Here is a 19,915-nt window from a genome sequence, read left to right on the forward strand (position 1 = left end):
GTGTTTGGTGCCTGGGTGCTATCAGCAAAGTAAGTTAGATATACTGGAAAGAGGCGAGCACTCACAGGTCTTAAGATGCAAAAAATGAGTGAAATTTATTGAAAATAAATAACTGATGTTTCGAAGTGAGAAAGGCTATAGGATTAGCCGAAACATCAGTTATTTATTTTCAATAAATTTCACTGATTTTTTTCATCTTAAGACATGTGAGTGCTCGCCTCTTTCCAGGATATATATATATATATATATATATATATATATATATATATATATATATATATATATATATATATATATAATGCATGGCCCAGAATAAAGAAATATTTTTTTTAATTTGGAGTACTAGTCCATGCTCTCTTTTCTCCTTTCTCTCTCTCTCTCTCTCTCTCTCTCTCTCTCTCACTCTCTCTTTTTCTATTAAACTTTTCTTTTTTTTCAACTTCTATTTATAGGTGAACGAGGCTATGCTGGACCTCAAGGTAAGCAAGACTCTTGGCTTTGGCACATTATATAACTGAGATATTCATAAATGTATAGTACAGGTATAGGATCCGTTATAGGCTCTCTCCCACTCCATATTATCCAAAAAATCGAACTTTTTAAAACTGATATCCTTTTTCTCTGAAAATAATAAAACAGTAGCTTGTACTTAATCCCAGCTAAGATATAATTAATCCTTATTGGAAGCAAAGCCAGCCTATTGGGTTTATTTAATGTTTACATGATTTGGTATGAAGATCCAAATTACAGAAAGAATGCCCAATGTTTCTGTTCATTGTGGCTTACTGGCAAAATGGATATTGTTGCATAGTTGCTTTTGCACATGTTTTTCCATCTTGTATGTAACATTGATATGTGAGTTGTGCCCACAATTTAATGAAAACACTCAGAATGTAGAGAATACTGCCAAAGCAGTTTCCATTACCCAGCATTCTACATTGCTATCACCCACTATTGGAACCATGTTACTGCCAATATTTGCAGAAAACCCCCTTCCAATTAACTGTCAGCCAGTAACAACACTACATCGCACTCCAGTAAAGACAATAGGATGAATATTATTTATAACTGATTTTGAAATAATTATTTTTCCTATTTCTAAAATTTCTCTCTTACTTTCTCTCTAATAGGTGCTCCAGGTCTCATTGGCCACCCTGGTATCGAAGGACCAAAAGGACAGAAAGGCAATGCTGGTTAGTAAAATTGATTTAAAGGGTGTATTGTTCCCTTTAATTGCGTTTGACTTATTTATGACTACATAAGATATCAGGGTCAACTGTCACCTATGACTAATGGCTCCTCCTTTTGAATCTTTGAAGCATTAATAAATTTCTCTTTTTAGGAGAATCTGGTGTGGAAGGACCACCTGGGCAAAGAGGAAGAGAAGGGTTACCTGGACCTCGTGGTGATCCTGGCCCACCAGGAAATGGAGAAAAAGGAGATAGAGGTCATTAATTTCATATTTGAAATAAGGTCTACATTTGTGGTTTATACAGAACAAAAGCGATATTATAGTAGTTTATCCATGTTCTTAGCGTCTCGGAGGAGCCCTACATGTTGTTGTAGTCCATTGACTGAGTCCTTTTAGGGATTTGCTTTCTGTCACAATTAGTAGCACCCATGGGGTCCTTTTGGCAATTTTACTTGTGTTGCCTTGAATAAAAGATGAGTAACCTCAACATAGAATCAAAAGAAATCAACTGCACACCATATATACATATAAAATGTTAGTCTGTAAATAATAATCATGGTATAATGTTCATATTTACTATAGAAGGGGGAGCAGTTCTCTAAATACTGTGATATTTCTCTCTTTAGGTGTATCAGGTGAACCAGGACAACCAGGCCCAGCAGGCTTAACAGGTCAAATGGGACTTAAAGGTAAAATCCATAAAGAATATACACAACAATTTAGCTGTATAAATGTCTACGGAAGAGCACTGGGACTAGCAAAAAAAAAAATTCTGATGATTTATCACTTTTACAACTCATAATTATGATTTTTAATCTCATAATTATGACTTTCAAAAATCGAAATTATGAAACTTTAAAAAGTGGAAATTATGATTTTTAAACTCATAATTATGACTTTTAAAATTATGACTTTTAAACCCTTATGTTAAAATTCATAATTTTGACTTTTTAAAGTCATGATTATGAGTTTAGAAGCCATAATTATTAGATTAAAAGACATAATTTCGACTATTTGGGATTCGGTTGAATCCCCGAATCCTTCATAAAAGATTCGGCCGCATACTGAACCAAATCCGTAACCTAATTTACACATGCAAATTAGTGACAGGAAGGTAAAAAGTGGAAAAAACATTTTTTCCTTCCTTGTTTTGTAACAAAAAGTTATGTGACTTCCCTCCCCTAATTTGCATATGCAATACGAATACTGCTGGAAAAGGCCGAATCCTGGATTCAGCGCATCCCTAATAATTATAAGATTAAAAATTATAATTTCGATTTTTTTAAAGTCATAATTATGAGATTAAAAGTTATAATTATGAGTTTAAAAGTTATAATTATGAGTTTAAAAGTCATAATTATGAGTTTTAAAGTCATAATTATAAGATTAAAAGTCATAATTATGAGATTAAAAATCATAATTATGACCTTTTAAAGTCATCATTTCAATTTTTTAAAGTCATAATAATGAGTTTTAAAAGTCATAAATCATCAGAATTGTTTTTTGCTGGCCCCAGTGCTCTTCCGTAAATGTTCCCTATACTCAGGGCAGCCATCGGGGGGGACAAGGGGTGAGAGTTGTAGGGGGCCCGAGGGTAAGGGGGGCCCGGCAACGCCACACTTACTTGATTAGCCGGGCCCCTCATCTTTCTGAGAGCTGCTGACTTCGGGAAGGCATGGATGTTTAAGGGGCCCTTGCCACCAAATTTCTTATAATGTGGGGGGGGGGCCCTGGCTACCTATTTTGGCCACCAATTTTTTTTTCTCATGTGGGGTCCTAGCCACCAATATTTTTTAATGGGGGGGGGGGCCCTGGCCACAAATGTTTTTTTATGGGGGCAATGACCACCAATATCTTTTTTCTTTTTATTAACATGTGGGAACCCTAGCCACCAATATTTCTTTTGTTTTTTTACTGTGTGGTGGGGAGGGCGGACCTGTAGGTGGGGCCCAGAAAATTTTGTTGTATGGGGCCCTGCGATTTCTGATGGCGGTCCTGCTTATACTTAACTAATAAATATAAAAAAAAAACAGACAAAATGGTGTTCTCATTTCTAATGTATTTCTTTTCCACCTTCAGGTGCTATGGGTCTTCAGGGCTCCCCAGGAGTTCCAGGTTTGTATTCGTTTTTTGCTTTCTTACATTTGTTTGATTAAGTGGTTTATGTAAGATTTCTTGGAGCCTGATCCTCCTGAATCTTAGCACCAGATCCCCCACTAAGTCGCTCTTTAAGTCAGTGCACCCTTCGTATTGTAGGGGTTTTGGGATTAAATTATCTCCAGTAAAATTTTGCCCATGTGTTGACAAAGGTTGCTGATACCTCCAATTGCTACACTACTGAGCGTAAATGTGACGTTTCTTAATGAATTGCCAATTGAAGGATCCAGAAGAGGTTTATCTTAGGTTCTGATAAAATAGGATTATGTGAGGCATAGAAAGACAATGTGATAAACAGTTCCAGGACATGAATATTGTGTAACAGATGGAGAACAGTTTATTGGTTCATTTCTGAGGAGTCCTTAGATTCTGAGGATAAATTTAATATAAGCAAAGTATTGTATCTGTTGAATAATAGCAATAGGAGTGGAACAATCCGTGGTTCCTATTATTTCCTTCCTGGTTTACAGAATTGTTGGCTTTTACGCTTGGTTGGCAATAGAATATAAAATGTCCAATGACCAAAGAGATGGACAAGGAATGTTTCCAATTTATTCTGTTAATATACTTTTTTTTTTTACATAGGTACACCTGGAATTCAAGGTTTCCGAGGCGAAGTAGGGTTGCCAGGGCCTAAAGGTATGACTTAATGGCCAGTAGTAAAATTAACTGGAACTGAAGGATGTGGAACAACTATACAATTGTATATACCATATTATAAAATGTATAACCTGTATATGTATTGTATTTATTTTTTATGCATTTTATTAAGGTGACAAAGGAGCTGCCGGGCCACCTGGAGTTAAAGGTATGGCCAATGGGATTTCTGTCTGTTCATAAATATTTCTGATGAATGTTTAGTCTGAGATCATCATTTCTAAAGACAATTTTTGACACTAGTAGTATGTATATAGTATTTCACTTTATTTTATACTGAACAATATTGTGCTTGTTTTAAGGTGACCAAGGTGATATGGGATCCCGAGGCCTTACAGGTCAGTTTTAATGCCAAGTGCTAATTTCTTATAATTAATACAAATACACCGGTATGAAAGAAGCTGTGTTCTCTCAACTAGGGATGCACCGAATCCAGGATTCTGTTCAGGATTCTGCCTTTTTCAGCAGGATTCAGATTCGTGAGACTTTTTGTCACAAAACAAGGAAGTAAAAAAAATTTCCCTTTCCCATCCCTAATTTGCATATGCAAATTAGGATTTGGATTTGGTATTCGGCCGAATCTTTTGCGAAGGATTCGGGGGTTCAGCCGAGTCCAAAATAGTGGATTCGGTGCATCCCTAATCTCAGCAGAAACATAGAAGAATACGATTTTTATCACAAAGGCACATGTTTACTTAAGGTTTAATTAGGGAAATCATACACATTTTCTCACTGTGCTTTATAAATAAGAACATATTCATCTTACAATTTTCATATGAGTAAAAATTAACTGTACCCAAGTCAATGTACAAAAAATAGAAATTTAAACACCTTAATTTGATCCTTTTTGTATGTATATATAACTTTAGCGCTGTATAAAACTACAATATATGTATAAAAATATACACGGGAAAGACATATCCCGTAATAAATATATACAGAATCATATCAGGACAAAGAGATTAAGTGATAAGTGGTTAGAGACACAGTGGGAAGGAGGTCCCTGTCCCGTAGAGCTTACAGTCTAAGTGGATGGGAGGCTAACATACAGGTACAAATTGAAGATGAAAAAGTGCACAAGGCAAGGCATAGTCAGTAGGCACAGGACTAGGCTAATGCTCTAGTGATTCAATAGGTAGACTCTTATGATAGACCAAACAATTGGCATGGTGTAGTGCTGGCCAGTTTCTATAGCTGATATTTCCTAGGGAGTAAATAGATGTCCATCTATCCAATTAATTTGTTGAAATTTCTCGTAATTTATGGTGTGTTGGGTTCTTTGGCTCATAGAGTAAGCTGAACCTATTTTTAATCATTTCATTATAGTCATTATTCTGTTTTTTTTGATTCACAGGGGAATCTGGACCAAGAGGGTTACAAGGTCTTACTGGAGAGCCCGGGCCTAAGGGATCAGCAGGTGAGAGATTCTATTCTGTAAATTCTGTAGGTTGCAGTTCATTTTGGGGTTCTCAAAACAGGCTTCTCAGCCTCAGTCCAGGGTTTTTGTCATTTCTGGTCATCCAGTTTTATTTATGGAAGTCAGCAGGGTAACAAATAAAGAAGTTGCACTGGGTAGCGGATCTACAGTTCATATTAGAGTAGACCCATGCCGGTCTCTAACATAACCCGCCACCAACAGTTATTTCTGACTATGGCTTTCCAGTGGCCCTATAGACTCTAGAAAAATAAGACTCATTTGTCTACTTCATGCTACTTGGTATAGATTTATAGAAATATGTTTTTTTGTCTCTATACTGATTTATAGAAATATTTTTTTTGTCTCTATACTGATTTATAGAAATCAGTATAGCGACAAAATGCAGTGCTGGGCTGGGCAATGGAAGAGTCAACTGAAGATCCTAAACAGCTTGATTTTAATTACTTTCCCACTCCCTGTTCATCCATACTATTTGTATATGTCAGATTCCCTTCTGGTGCACACATACAAATACAATTCTGAGAATATGATGAACCATTTCTAGATTTTTAGCAGATTTTTTAAATGTTGCATGCCTGTTGGGGCCAGGGATCCAAGCCAGGACACAAAGAAGAATGATGGAAAATCAAGAGCAAATACAAATTGTATTAATGTGCTGTGTGTTGATTTATTTGATTCTTCTTTATAGGTCCATCAGGCCCAGATGGACTCCAAGGCCAAAGAGGTAAGTATATAATGAATGAAGATTTAGGGGCAGATTTATCAAAGGTTGAATTTCGAGTTTATGGGAGTTTCTTAAAACTCCCATCAACTCCCATAAATAACCGCATTTTATTTAAAAAAAAAAAAAAAATCAAATTTTTTATATTTGGGTGAATAGGATCTACCTGCAAACTCGAATCAAATTCGAAATGAATTTGATTCAAGTTTGCAGGTAGATCCTATTCACCCGAATAAAAAAAAATTTGATTAATTTTTAAATAAATTTCGAAAATTCAAATTGTTTTTAAACTCTAATCCAATTTGGACTATTCCCTAATCGATTTACACTAAAATAAACTCGAAATTCGAATTTAAAAATTTGAATTTTCAATTTGACCTTTTATAAATCTGCCCCTTCATATACATTTATTTATTTATAAAATGAATATATCACTTTGTTGATAAGTTAAGGTGAATATGAGCCTGTATAGATAGAAGAGAGGTACCTAATCCAAATTCCAGACAAATTCGGATGATTTGGCTGATTACATAACTTAATCCCAATTTGCAAATTAAAAAAATGTCATGTTTAAAAAAAATAGTCAACTTTAGTTATCACATGACATTGGCGGGCCTATGTATTAAAATATTTGGGGGGAATATGCAAAAAAACTGTTTAAAGGAGCAGTAACTTCAAAAAAATTAAAGTGCTTCAATTCAATAAAATGGCAATTTAATGTACTGTTGCCCTGTACTAGGAAAACATCACAGCAGCTTGTATATATAAACTGTAGTAATGTTCCTGAAGCGAACACACCAGTTGTACCAGTGCAGCACAACACTACATTATATTTTCATTACTTTAAGGGCCAGGGTACACGCTGCTATTTCGGGAGATTAGTCGCCCAGCCACAAATCGCTTCAGGCGACTAATCTCCCAGAACTACCTTCGGCTAGAATCGAAATCGCCAACGGGATGACACTCGGAGCGCTTAGTTTTTCAAAGTTCCCTGAACAACGAAAATTCAACGAAGCAATCAGACTGCCATCCCGCCGGCAATTTACATTCTAGCCGGCGGAAAGGCAGTTCGGGGAGATTAGTCATCCGAAGAAGAGGAAATTTGTTGCTGGGCGACTAATCTCCTGAAATAACAGCATGTGCCCTGGCCCTTGAACGTTTTTATTTTTTGGTGTTACTGTTCCTTTAAACAAGAGTATTTTTCCCACTAATAAACACCATCAAGTTTTTCTGGTTGGAGTTTTTTTGTAATAAGGTAACGACAGGAAAAAAATGACAGTCTTGAAAAAACCCTAATCTCATTCAATCAGGCTATTTTTTTGTAACCCAATTTTGAGAAAAACTTGAATTTGAAAATCACAGGAATGTACCTCCATGAACACTCATGATTGTGTGCTGTACTGTGGTACAGGAAAGCCTGAAACTGAAAGTAAAACCAAAGAGTACAATCAAAACAAAACCAATGAGAATACCTCTGTATAAACAAACCCCTCCCTTCTGCCCAGCTGCGGTGCTTGTTCTTGTACAAATATATATTGAATATGACTTCACTTCAATTTCAGATCATCCCCTGTTTAAAAATTTATTTTCTAAATTCTAAATGTGGGCCTCAAAGCTGCAAAAATACAGTTCTTATATAAATTGTGGTCACTGGTGCAGCCAACCTGACCATCAGAAACTTTCTAAATCTTTGGCTAATTTAAGAGACCTGCTATAAACCCACTTTATTTTTTATATCAGACACTACCTAAAGGAATCTGGATATTTTTAGCCAATATTATACTGTTGATGATATTGTATTTAGCCAATACAATGTAAATAAATCCCATGGTGTTTTATAAATGTATGTCTCTCTTTTAGGTGAACAAGGACTCCTTGGGCTACCAGGACCAAGAGGACCCCCTGGACCCTCAGGAGATCCTGGCCTTCCAGGTAAGATGCAGCAGCATATAAAATCAGAATGAGCACCGTCAAGACCTCATTTTATAGAAAAAATTTTTTTTTTATATAATTTGTTTTTTATAAAATGTAAATAAATGTTTATCAGTAATAAGCATATTGCAATTTTTGTTACTGATAATAGTCTACAAAACCAGTTATATTTTTGCTTTCTAATGGACACATCAGCAGCCAAAAAAAGATATAAAAAAGTTCTACGTGGCCTATACCAGTGATCCCCAACAAGTCGCTTGTGAGAAAAACGTTGCTCTCTGACCCCTTGGATGTTGCTCCAAGTGGCCTCTAAGCAGGTGCTTATTTTTGAATTCCTGGTTTAAAGGCAAGTTTTTTTGTGCGTAAAAAACAGGTTTAACAAATAGAGCCAACTGTAGGCTGCAAATCTACATAGGGTTACCAATTGGCAATCACATCCCATATTTTGGGACTTTTTGCATGTTTATGTTGCTCTCCAACTTTTATTACATTTAAAAGTGGTTCACGGTAAAAAAAAAAAAGTTGGGGACCCCTGCCCTATACAATTCAGTTTGGCTATGGGAATAGATTTTTTGCTAAATAGTAAAAGAATTGTAGTTATTTGGCCGGAACAGATCTGTTATAACTCTTAGGACAATCCTTTACATCGTTACAAAAGGTTCAAAGGGAGCATGCTCATTCACATTAAAGTGAGGCGCAATCCTACACAAACTCCCCAAAAGGCAGCCCTTTTTCTTTTACTTATTTATTTTGTTTTTTCCCCTGATGAAGACCTTAATTGGTCGAAATGCTTAGGGCTAATGCTTGGTTTATTTATTTTTTGTAAGCTTTTGAGTTCAATAAATGGTTTTTTTCCTTTTGAGCTTGCAATCTTCCTCTCTTTATAAACCCTTTACATCGTGGCTAAACATTTGGAGACCTGAATGCCAGATGTGGCCTTTAGAATTATATTTTTGACCCACAAACTTCTCAAGGGCTCTGTTGACATCTTTGGATGGCATGCTTCATCACTTCATAGACTTATAGGGCTTTACAACTCCTAGCTTTGCCCTGCAGTCTTTGGACATAGGGCTTCTGGCTATAGATCTCTGATGTTCATAATCTATGAATTATTATGTTATGTATATTATGTCCTTTTGTACATTTATCTATATTCTTCATGACACGGGACCCTTCTGGCCTACCTTAAAGAAGAATGAATCATGGCACCATTTCACCATGTTTTTATATTCTTACCAGTATAATTTGCAGCATTCTGGATGGGGGAGCATGAAAAGTACAATACCTTTGGTGATCTTACTATTAATAACATGCCCCTGGCTTTAATCAGTGAACAAGTGAAAATTGGGAAGAAATAAAACATGGCACTGCTCTGCAATAAAACAATATGCCAGTGCATTTTTTATGCAAGAGGGGACGAGCCACAATTAAAATAGGTCTTGGTGATACAGTTATATCTTGATTTTATGGAACATTTGAATAAAATACAACATAATTGTCTGTTTCTTTTCAATTTAATTACTTTTTGCAGAGTTTTCAATATATGCTGCATAGGTTACACTGCCTGTAATTATCTGTTTGATATTTATTTATTTATTCATTAACATACATGAATAAATTAATCCTCTTTTCTAGGACTTCCTGGAGCACAAGGCCCACCAGGTAATTTATTTATTCTTAAAAACCTAAATGTTGGCCCAAATGTTTAAACATAACAGTGAGAACACATGAGTTTCCAGCTATATGGCAATGCCACACCAGTAAGATATATATATTATATATATACAGTAGATAGATGTATAGATATACATTATTCTTTACAGATATCCATAGACACAACTGCAAGTATGTTTTTCATTGGGATGCATAACTGTATTGGGTCAGAAAGTGCATTTTGTCTGGATTTCCAATAACCAATCATATTATTTGATCATTTTAGGTCCCCCTGGCACGCCAGGCAGAGGAGGAGCTAAAGGTAAATAAGAATCTATAATATTTTTTTCAATATTTCAAAGGCTAATATGTAATCCCAGGCAACTGATAGTGTTCTATAACCTATAGTGATGGGCAAATTTATTCTGCAGGCGTGAATTTGTGGCGAATTCCTGCGATTCGCCATTGGCGAATAAATTTGCAAACCGCCGTGAAAATTCGCTGGCTGTCGCCGTTACTAATAACCTACAAATTGTTGCAAGGGGCACTTAAAATGTTGTAAGAATTATTTTGTAAGATGGACCCAGTTCACTAATGATAGTTACTAATGACTGTACTTATTATTGGTCTAATTATGTTTAAAAAAAAATTAAAATAATCTAATTGGTTGTTGCTGGTTAGCTGTACTGGTGTAGAAGGAAAGCATGTTTGCAACCACATCACATGTTTGTATTGATACATAGACCCCAGTCCTTCCATTAAAATTTATAATTTCTTTTTGAGGACAGATCTGCTGGCAGCATTCTTTGTTTATTTTTACATTTGGGGGCAGATTTACTAAGCTCGAGTGAAGGATTCGAATGAAAAACAATTTGAATTTCGAAGTATTTTTTTGGGTACTTTAACCATCGAATGGGTCAAATTCAATCGAATCGAAAGTAAAAATCGTTTAACTATTCGACCATTCCATAGACGAAGTACTGTCTCTTTAAAAAATACTTTGACTACATACTTCGCCTCTTTAAACCTACTGAGGTTCAATGTTAGCCTATGGGGATCTTCCCCAGCACTTTTCTAACATTTTTTTTTATCGAATAAAAATCCTTCGATTGATCGATTAAAATCGTTCAAATCATTCGATTCAAAGGATTTTATCGTTGGATCGTACGATTTTTACTTTGATCGTTCGATCAAAGCATTTGCGCTAAATCCTTCGAATTCGATATTCGAATTAGAAGGATTTAACTTCGAGGGTCGAATCGAGGGTTTATTAACCCTCGAAATTTGACCCTTGATAAATGTGCCCAATGATCTGGTAATTCAAAAACTAGGCCTTGTTCAAAGACACTAAACCTTTCCTTAACTGACCCATGAGTAAACTAAATATATATATATATATATATATATAGATTACCTTCTGTTCTTCCTCTTATGAATAAAGTTTTGTAGAACACCAATATCTTCCTTTCCTAAAATTGTGACTCAATCTTACCTTGCAGGTGATCCTGGAGAGCCTGGCAGAGTTATTTCTCAAGGTATGTAGTGCAGTTTACTTGTGGCTGTACTAGTACTGAAGAAAGACCATTAAAGGAGTTGTTAACCTTTGAGATAACTTTTATAATGATGTAGAGAGTAATATTCTGAGACAATTTGCAATTTTTTTAGATTTTTTTATTATTTAGGGTTTTTGAGTTATTTAGCTTTTTATTCAGCAACGCTTCTATTTGTATTTTAAGCAATCTGGTAGCTAGGGTCCAAATCACCCTAGCCATCATGCATTGATTTGAATAAGAGACTGGAATACAAATAGGAGAGGCCCAAATAAAAAGATGAGTAATAAAAATTAACAATAACAATACATGTCTAGCCTTACAGAGCATTTGTTTTCAGAAGGGGTCAGCGACACCCATTTATAAGCTGCAAAGAGTCAGAAGAAAAAGGCAAATAATTATAAAACTTTTAAAAATAATAAACGAAATACCGATTGAAACGTTACTTAGAATTGGCCATTCTATAACATACTAAAAGTTATCTTAAAGGCGAACCACCCCTTTAAGGTTTATAATGTTTCTCCTAGCCAATCATCTTTGCATTATGCGGTTAATTGCAGGCAATAAAGTATCCAAATATTTCTTTCCACGCTTAAAAATGATGGCATAAAGAGATAACCCTTCATTTCAAATGTTTCCCAGAACCAACAAGTGAATGGACTAATAATTCAAGAGTTGAGATTCTCACTTTGGTCATTTCTACTTTCTTTAATGAAAAATAAACCTATCTCCAATGTACTTTAATTAAAAAATGTGCACCGTTTTTATAAGAAACCTGACTGTATGCAGTGAAATTCTCCCTTCATTTACTGCTGTGGATAGGAATTGTCAGATGGTCCCTAACTGCTGAGCAGGGAAACAATCATACTTATGAACAGCAGGGGGAGCCCCCGCCTTACTTCCCAGCCATGCAGAACTCAAGCAGCTTTGTTTATGATGATCCCTAATCAGCACCGCTCCCATATATTTATTGTGCACTTTTTCTTGATTTCAGAGGGTAATACATATTCTCTTCCTGGACCTCCCGGACCATCGGGATCGGTTGGACCACCAGGACCACCAGGTGTACCAGGTATGTAGATAAATCTAAATGTAAATAATACTGTTGAGGCATATTAATTAATTACAATGCTGATTCATGTTTATTAAGGAAATGAGAAGAGTAGTTTTATTGATATAGCCTAAGAAAGTCTGGGGGTAGTTATATATTGTGTGATGTCATAATGTGATTTTGAACATAAAAGGAGCTAAATCAATATATACAGTAGACATTTTGTTTTACATCTGTAATTCTTATTAACCAGGTCCAGTTGGGCCAGCTGGTCTTCCAGGACAATCAGGTATAAGACATTTATATAAACAAAATGTTTGATTTGGCCTGTCTTGTCCTTTGTTCTGTTGTTTACTGTATTTATTGTTCATCATTTATTCTCATATAATTACTAGGTGCCAAGGGAGCTCAAGGGGAGCCAGGAGATCCAGGCATTGTGTACACCAGGCCAGAAAGTGAGTATATAGATCTTAGAAAAGAGTAAAGAACAAGTCAACCTATTGTAAAGACAATACAGAATATGGAATGCAGAAAACCAAAATAAACAAGATTTTCACCCCTCCCATACAGGTTCAGTTGCACAACAAACACTTCCAGGACCCCCAGGCCAACCTGGTCCCCCTGGTCCTCCTGGCACACCTGGTGTGGCAGGTAAGTGAAAATATCTGGTAATTGACCAACTATATAACTAGCATAGCAGACCACTTTAAAATAATCTTCTAGAATTTTGTGATCTTGACAAAAAGATAGCATTTTAATGTAAGGCTGGAAAAGGCAGAATTTATTTATCAAATTTTAGAGCCTTGGGAGGTTTTTATATCTTGAATGAACTCAACTCGAATGGTTTCTACGTTTTTGAAAAAACTAGAATGGAAAAAACTAGAATCAGTGAATTTAGGGTGAAAACCACGAAAACTTGAATTACTTCGAATTACTCTAATTAATGGAGTTTTCGAGGGAAAGCCACCAAAAAATATTGTGAACATTATGAACACATCTTCAATGGTTCAAGGGACCACTGCCATTGACTTTTACATGATCGTTTTAGATGGTGTATTTTCGTATTCAAACTATTTCCAGTTTCAGAGTATAATAAATCCCGAAAAATTCGATTTATTTTTTTTTTACTCGAAAAATCGTGTTTTGACTAAAAGATACTCTCTAAAACTCGAATCCGGTAAAATAAAATTCGACCTTTGATAAATAACCCCTTAAATGTCAATTTATACAAAAAGCATAGTACAGCTACTCAAAGTTAATTTTGTGCATAACCTTTTTAAGGAAGTTATTTCAAAATGAATTTGAATTAGAATATCCTTGTGAGCAGCCTTTCCCATGATCCCACTGCATTAGAAAACATGGGTATTGGCACCATGTGACTATGGACACATGATCAAGCTCAAGCTGTAAATGAAAGGAAAAATGGTAGTATTTTTGTCAATGTAAATAGACAATTGAGTTGTAAAAGTTTAGAAGAAAAGATACCTGTTGACCAATGGCGTCAGATGACCTCTTATATCAGCAATGTTTGGTATGAAGGCTCCTAGCTTTATTTGAACTCCAGCTGTCTGAAAACCCTGACAACTGCCAAAGGATGTTGGGTTTTTCCAGTTCTGATATTACAGGCCTAATACAGATACAGTTGTATACAGTACATACTTCTATATATATAACTTGAGTACTGTCAAATGAAGCTGGGAGTGTAGCTTAGCAGTACCCAACTGACTGCACACTTTGGATAACCTGTCTTATATCTCTATCAAAAAACACAGGGAATAACCAAATAATGCTTAGTCAATGGGGTGAAAACATGCATTTTGAAAACAAATTAACCTATAGTAAATCTGAACTTACGCCTTCCCATTCTAATGGATGAGTATTTTCTCTGAATGTCCATTGTATACTTTCCAGGTCCTTCAATTCAAGGGCCACCAGGACAAGCAGGCGTGCAAGGTCCCCCAGGACCTATCGGTCCTCCAGGCTTGCCGGGTAGGTTCTTGACTTCAAGTTACTGAACATAGATTACATTCAATTGAACTATGTTCCAAAGTTGTAGATGTGACTAGATGTTTTCAGAGTATATTAAGGGAATACATAAAGACTTTCACCATGTCATAAACATATCCTTTGATGCACATAGGTAATTGTCTTCAATGTCTGGTTCTGTAACATATGCTTTAAGTTTTCTATGTATTCTGTTTTGTATTTATTAGGAGATGGAAAAGAAGGTCCCCCAGGTCCCATGGGTCCTCCAGGACCTCCTGGATCATTTGTTCCAACATCAGGTAATTATATATTACATTTAGGCCACAGTATTTTTAGTTGCAGTTAAATTAAGGTCTCTGCTATTTTAGGATAATAATTTTATCTAAGCTCTCACAATATATTGATGATAACAATGATTATGGTGGCATCCTGGGCAAAGCCACCATGGTTGGTTTACAAAAATTATATACTGTATATACCCAAATGTATATATCAACCACCTTACATACCAGTCTATATTATACAACCTATACAATTATTTTGGAAAATGAAGGCACTACTTAAAATATAACATGAGAGAGAGAGAGAGACAATAAAATTAACACATGCTTCCACTGCATAGAGAAATTTCAGTCTTTCCTACTCTCTACCTCCCTGCTAATCTATGGGAATATCCCTACTGACTTTAAATGGCATTGGAGTTTTATAGGTTCTAAGAGATCAGATATTAACTATGTTGCCACTACAGCACTACAGCATATAGGACAAAGTATATAGCTACACAGTGTTCTTTGTTAATAGAAGTTGATAGGAATATGTTGGGATCTTAAAGGAACAGGCCAGTGTAAAAATAAAAACTGGCTGTGCAAAATAAAAAATGTTTCTAATATATTTAGTTAGGCAAAAATGTAATGTATAAAGGCTGGAGTGACTGGATGTCTAACATAACAGCCAGAACACAACTTCCTGCTTTTCAGTTCTCTAACTCTGGGACATAACTGTTCGCAGAATTTGCAATTGATCCTTAGCATGCAGCTCAGATTCAAAAGCAACAGTAATAATCCATGTGGCCCCCCTAAAGTTGGTTACTGATAACCAATCAGAGCTGCAAAGCAGGAAACCAAGAGAGCTGCAAAGCAGGAAGTAGTGTTCCGCTATTATATAAGACTTCCAGTCACTCCAGCCTTTATACATTACATTTTCTGCTAACTATATTGAACACATTTTTTATTTATTTACCCAGTTTTTATTTTTAAACTAAACAATTCCTTTAAACAGTTCAGGCTGGTCTTGATTTTTTTTTAACAATCCTTTCCCTTTACCCTTAGATGAGGCTTTAGAAATTGCTACTCAATTTTACTAGTTACTACCACTAGACTAGGACAGGTTGGAAAACTCAACAGATGCCCTACGTTGTATATCACTTTCTGATCTTAGTAACAGACTAGTCCATTGCAAATAAAGATGATGGGCTTGGATGCAGACGGTAGATGTTTCAAATGTGAACACCTTGAAGCTCTATGTATTCATAGTATATAGGAATATCCTGTTATAAATAAGTTCTGGGTATATTAATTATATGATATTGTTTTAACAGAAACCTTTTTCTCTGGTCCACCTGGTCCTCCTGGTGTGCCAGGATCTACAGGAGATCCAGGTAAAGTCAATTAATTAATTATAAAATCTTATTGTACAGCCAGTGCTTCCCAAGGACAAAGCAAAAGTGGTCACATTGGGGTAAAACCATAGCAAGCTAGTCATTTATTGTCAGTTCTAAAACTTTATTTTCAAATGCAAAGCCAACACCTGCCTTATAAACATGTATGGTACATTTGTAATCTGCCAATGAAAAGCTAGCAGGGGGCATGACCTACCCACCTAAGGGATAAGTTCGATATCACTGGTGCTGACAGTTGCTAATAAAATAGTCCATAGAGAAACCCAAGTCGTTCTCATGCCTTGTACCAAATGCACAATTTAGGATATAGTAGAGTATTAAGTTCTCCACTCTGCATTTGTTGTAGGACATATAATTTCAATATAATACCCCTGGCTCTGAATATTGTCTTTTTAATTTTATTAGGTCTTCCCGGTGATCCAGGTCAGCCAGGCCTTCCAGGGGCCCCAGGTCGTGATGGTTAGTTGCAGAATATATTTTAATATCCATTTATTAGAGTTGACATTTACTCTCAGTTAAGATTCTATGTTATTTCTGAGTCCCATATTGTAATTATTTTTAGGTCCAGTTGCTGTTGGGCCTCCAGGAAATCCAGGACCACAGGGATATCCAGGACTACCAGGGCCACAAGGAGAAAGAGGTAAGAGTTGCACAAAATAAACAATACATTTATGGGTTGTGGAAGAAAAAATTTCCGTGGTTAAGTTTTATAACTTGACACCTGTCCTATGAGATGTTAGATCCCATCCTTTACTTTGAGACCCATAAATGGCTAGCCCCAGAACCATGGTACAAATAGATGTTACAACTGACGTACATTATGTACACTATATAATAAGCATTAACGTATCCCCCTAGTAAATTTATGACTTCCAGTAGTTTCATTTGTTGATATCATGAACCTTTGATGATCAGGACTCTATATAAACAAAATGTTGATGTTACAAGTGTTGGATGGGGCAGCAGGTAAATTACACAATCAAGTTATGGAGTCCCTTAATTTGTTATGACCCTGTAGCCTTCATGAGGGTTCCATGTCATTTTTCTTTAATATTATAGGTTTCACCACAAAATATGTATTCTAGATAACTGACCCGTTATAAAGAGAATGTTGTACGCTGCTATGCTACTCAAATTGTCTCTACTTTTATGTCCATGGCTTAAATATTCATATATTTTCCAGGTGAAGCTGGTATCCCAGGTGCTCCTGGCATCCCAGGAAGTTCACGAGGTGAGGACGAATAACACATGCATTTCAAACAATTACATTTGGTTTGTAGATAATACAACAGATCCAAAGTGACATTTGGTGTATTCATGCTATTATTTAGGACCTCCTGGCGGTGGAAGACCTGGACAAGGACTCCCTGGCCCTCCTGGTCCTCCTGGTCCCCCTGGTCAACCAGGCACTCCTGGCAGCGCTGGCCGAGTTGCTGAAGAAGTCCAGCAATATATCGCTCAGTATCTCCAAAGTAAGAAAAAATATTGAAGAAAACATAATTCAGCTTTGACTTTGATAGAGGTCTTTGAAATAAAATCAAGATACTCTAACCTCCTCACACATGATTGCAGCAATATTTTGAAGTGGGTTATACAGTATGAGTACGTTTTACAATTAACACATACCTTAAGGAAGTCTAACTTTCAGGCCTCTTTTTGCATGATGAGCATGAAAACACAACTGATTTGCACCTAATGAATCGCATGCTAACAATGTTTCTAGCACCGAAAGCATCACCATGCCTGATTTGGCTCAAGTCACACTCTCCGTCATATACAACTTGTGTGCAATTTACCAATATGGATGCAATGGTAAATTGTGAGCAAGATGCAGCACATTCTACTTGAAGTAATACAAAAATGCTTATTTAAACATCTCAATACACTGTTTAGCATTAAATGAATATCTTTTCTTCATAGGTGAAAATGTCAGAAATTACTTGATTGGACCTCAAGGACCTCCAGGGCCAAAGGGAGACAGCGGACAAGATGTTGACTATGCTGAACTGGCAAGCCGTGTAATGAGCTACATTCGAGGTTAGAACTAACTTTATTTACATTTTGAAGCTCACATGGGGCATGGTTCTATTATTGACTTTTCAATTGGCCTTCATTTATAAATCCAATTAGCAACTGAATGAGCTGGAGTGAAAGATCCAGCTACACATGGAAATAAATTGAATCGCTGCGGTAGATCTTATAGCAACTGTGCTGAAGATTAGACAACTTAACTGAGCAATTCAGTTTGCTTTCAAAGCTCTATCTTTGAAGTAATGCTAGATAATGGACGAATGCTAACTAAATCTAAGTATAAATTATATTGCAATGCAAGGCCCATGCAGGCCCAGTTTCTGGGTATAGCGCTGAGGGTATTTGCTTATAATCCCTAGTATCAAAGGGGATCTATGAGGGGAAAACTGGAATGGGTGGAGACATATTTATCATAATGCTCAAACCAACAGAAAACAATTGGTGCAAACTAAACATATCTATATGTTTATCAATGTGTCTTCAGGTTTAAGCTTATCCAACAATTATCATTTACTGATATTATCGAAGAAATGTCATTGGATGTTGCATAGTGTGTGTCTTACAGGGACATGTCACTTAACAGAATAGATAATGGTTGGGCATGGGTATTTACTAATTAAGCCTTTCTTTAATCTGAGCAGCAATGGTTTATACATGCTGTATTATTTGCAATGCATTTACTGCTGCAGTGTGAGTAAGAAAACTGTTTTTGTAGGATCTGGCCTTACTTCAACGGAGGGTAGACAAGGATTTGCTCGTCCAAGTGTCACCTATGATGATATCCTCTCAGTCATAATGAGTAAGTTAAACCTCTATTGTTAAAAGAACTTGGAATAACTAGTGATCATTAACCATTTTTAATGCCATGTACACTGTTAAAGAACTATAAAGAGAGCAATGCTTCAAACTCTATGAAAGCATTGATGGGATTCACTGTAAACACACTAATGTAGGATACATACAGAATTATTATGGAGCATGTGTAATGCAATACAGGCTTTTAGCACACACAATCAGATCTTTATGGTTGTTTTGCCAAGATCTCCATTATTTGGGTGGCAGTGCCCAATATGCTTCCTGTAGACTTTGCTTGGAGGTGTTTATTTCCCTTTGTGATTAAATATTACTCCTTCCTATCATTAAACCCTTCAGATAATTTAATACTGATGCTCTGCTTTTCTAGACTCTGGATTACAGATTGGTCTTCCAGGACCTCCAGGCCCACCAGGACAGCCAGGATTGCCAGGATCTGGCTATGGAGATATAACAGCTTTGCTTCAAAGTAAGGATCCTCTTCTTGATGCCATAAATGGGACACAATTAGAATTAAAATATCATTATCTGTGGTTATCACAATGTGACATACTGTAGTCTGATCTATATAGTCTATGTTTTCTGACCAAACAGAGAAGTTTGTTTAGCATGTTGTGTAAATTAAATTGCATCCACCTGGAGTATATACCATATTGGTATTCCTCATTTTTAAAATTCATTTCTGTCTGTTTTTAAATCTATAGCTTCTGAGTTCAGAGGAATCGTTGGTCAACCTGGACCACCAGGCCAACCAGGACGTACAGGTCGTACTGGTCTACCAGGTCCTCCTGGGCCTATGGGACCACCAGGAAATCCAGAAACAAGCAGAACTAGTTTTGGAACAGAGGAAATTGCATCATATCTGCAAAGTAAGTACATTTTCCATAGGTGGAAGCTTCATATTTGATTAAAAAAATATGTATATGTAAAAATAGACTAAAAGCTGTATAAGAAGAGGTAACTGCTCACCGAGTGGGTCCCCACAGAGCGTCAGTGGCACGTAGGAAAAATGTTTGACAGCAGAAGAAATAGAATAAGGTGGCGACAGCAAAGATA

General features: G+C 36.1%; 1 protein-coding gene across 3 annotated transcripts in view; it reads left to right on the forward strand.

The window, feature by feature from the left end:
* col17a1.L (collagen, type XVII, alpha 1 L homeolog) overlaps positions 1-19,915 on the forward strand; it is a 50,388-nt gene that overhangs the window by 21,953 nt on the left and 8,520 nt on the right. For 2 of the 3 annotated variants that reach the window (XM_018225218.2, XM_018225220.2), the window contains 29 exons: positions 453-479; positions 1,131-1,193; positions 1,343-1,447; positions 1,819-1,881; positions 3,272-3,307; positions 3,935-3,988; positions 4,122-4,157; positions 4,309-4,344; positions 5,361-5,423; positions 6,133-6,168; positions 8,026-8,097; positions 9,733-9,759; positions 10,037-10,072; positions 11,250-11,285; positions 12,295-12,372; positions 12,605-12,640; positions 12,747-12,806; positions 12,922-13,002; positions 14,263-14,340; positions 14,565-14,636; positions 15,935-15,994; positions 16,421-16,474; positions 16,578-16,655; positions 17,199-17,246; positions 17,347-17,487; positions 17,936-18,052; positions 18,762-18,845; positions 19,230-19,328; positions 19,564-19,728. In XM_018225218.2, the coding sequence (XP_018080707.1) occupies positions 453-479; positions 1,131-1,193; positions 1,343-1,447; positions 1,819-1,881; positions 3,272-3,307; positions 3,935-3,988; positions 4,122-4,157; positions 4,309-4,344; positions 5,361-5,423; positions 6,133-6,168; positions 8,026-8,097; positions 9,733-9,759; positions 10,037-10,072; positions 11,250-11,285; positions 12,295-12,372; positions 12,605-12,640; positions 12,747-12,806; positions 12,922-13,002; positions 14,263-14,340; positions 14,565-14,636; positions 15,935-15,994; positions 16,421-16,474; positions 16,578-16,655; positions 17,199-17,246; positions 17,347-17,487; positions 17,936-18,052; positions 18,762-18,845; positions 19,230-19,328; positions 19,564-19,728 (1,941 nt within the window). The remainder of the gene's footprint in view (positions 1-452; positions 480-1,130; positions 1,194-1,342; positions 1,448-1,818; positions 1,882-3,271; positions 3,308-3,934; positions 3,989-4,121; positions 4,158-4,308; positions 4,345-5,360; positions 5,424-6,132; positions 6,169-8,025; positions 8,098-9,732; positions 9,760-10,036; positions 10,073-11,249; positions 11,286-12,294; positions 12,373-12,604; positions 12,641-12,746; positions 12,807-12,921; positions 13,003-14,262; positions 14,341-14,564; positions 14,637-15,934; positions 15,995-16,420; positions 16,475-16,577; positions 16,656-17,198; positions 17,247-17,346; positions 17,488-17,935; positions 18,053-18,761; positions 18,846-19,229; positions 19,329-19,563; positions 19,729-19,915) is intronic. The other variant, XM_018225219.2, reaches the window with a different exon arrangement.

This window comes from Xenopus laevis, chromosome 7L, assembly GCF_017654675.1.
Source record: "Xenopus laevis strain J_2021 chromosome 7L, Xenopus_laevis_v10.1, whole genome shotgun sequence".
Classification (NCBI taxonomy): domain Eukaryota; kingdom Metazoa; phylum Chordata; class Amphibia; order Anura; family Pipidae; genus Xenopus; species Xenopus laevis.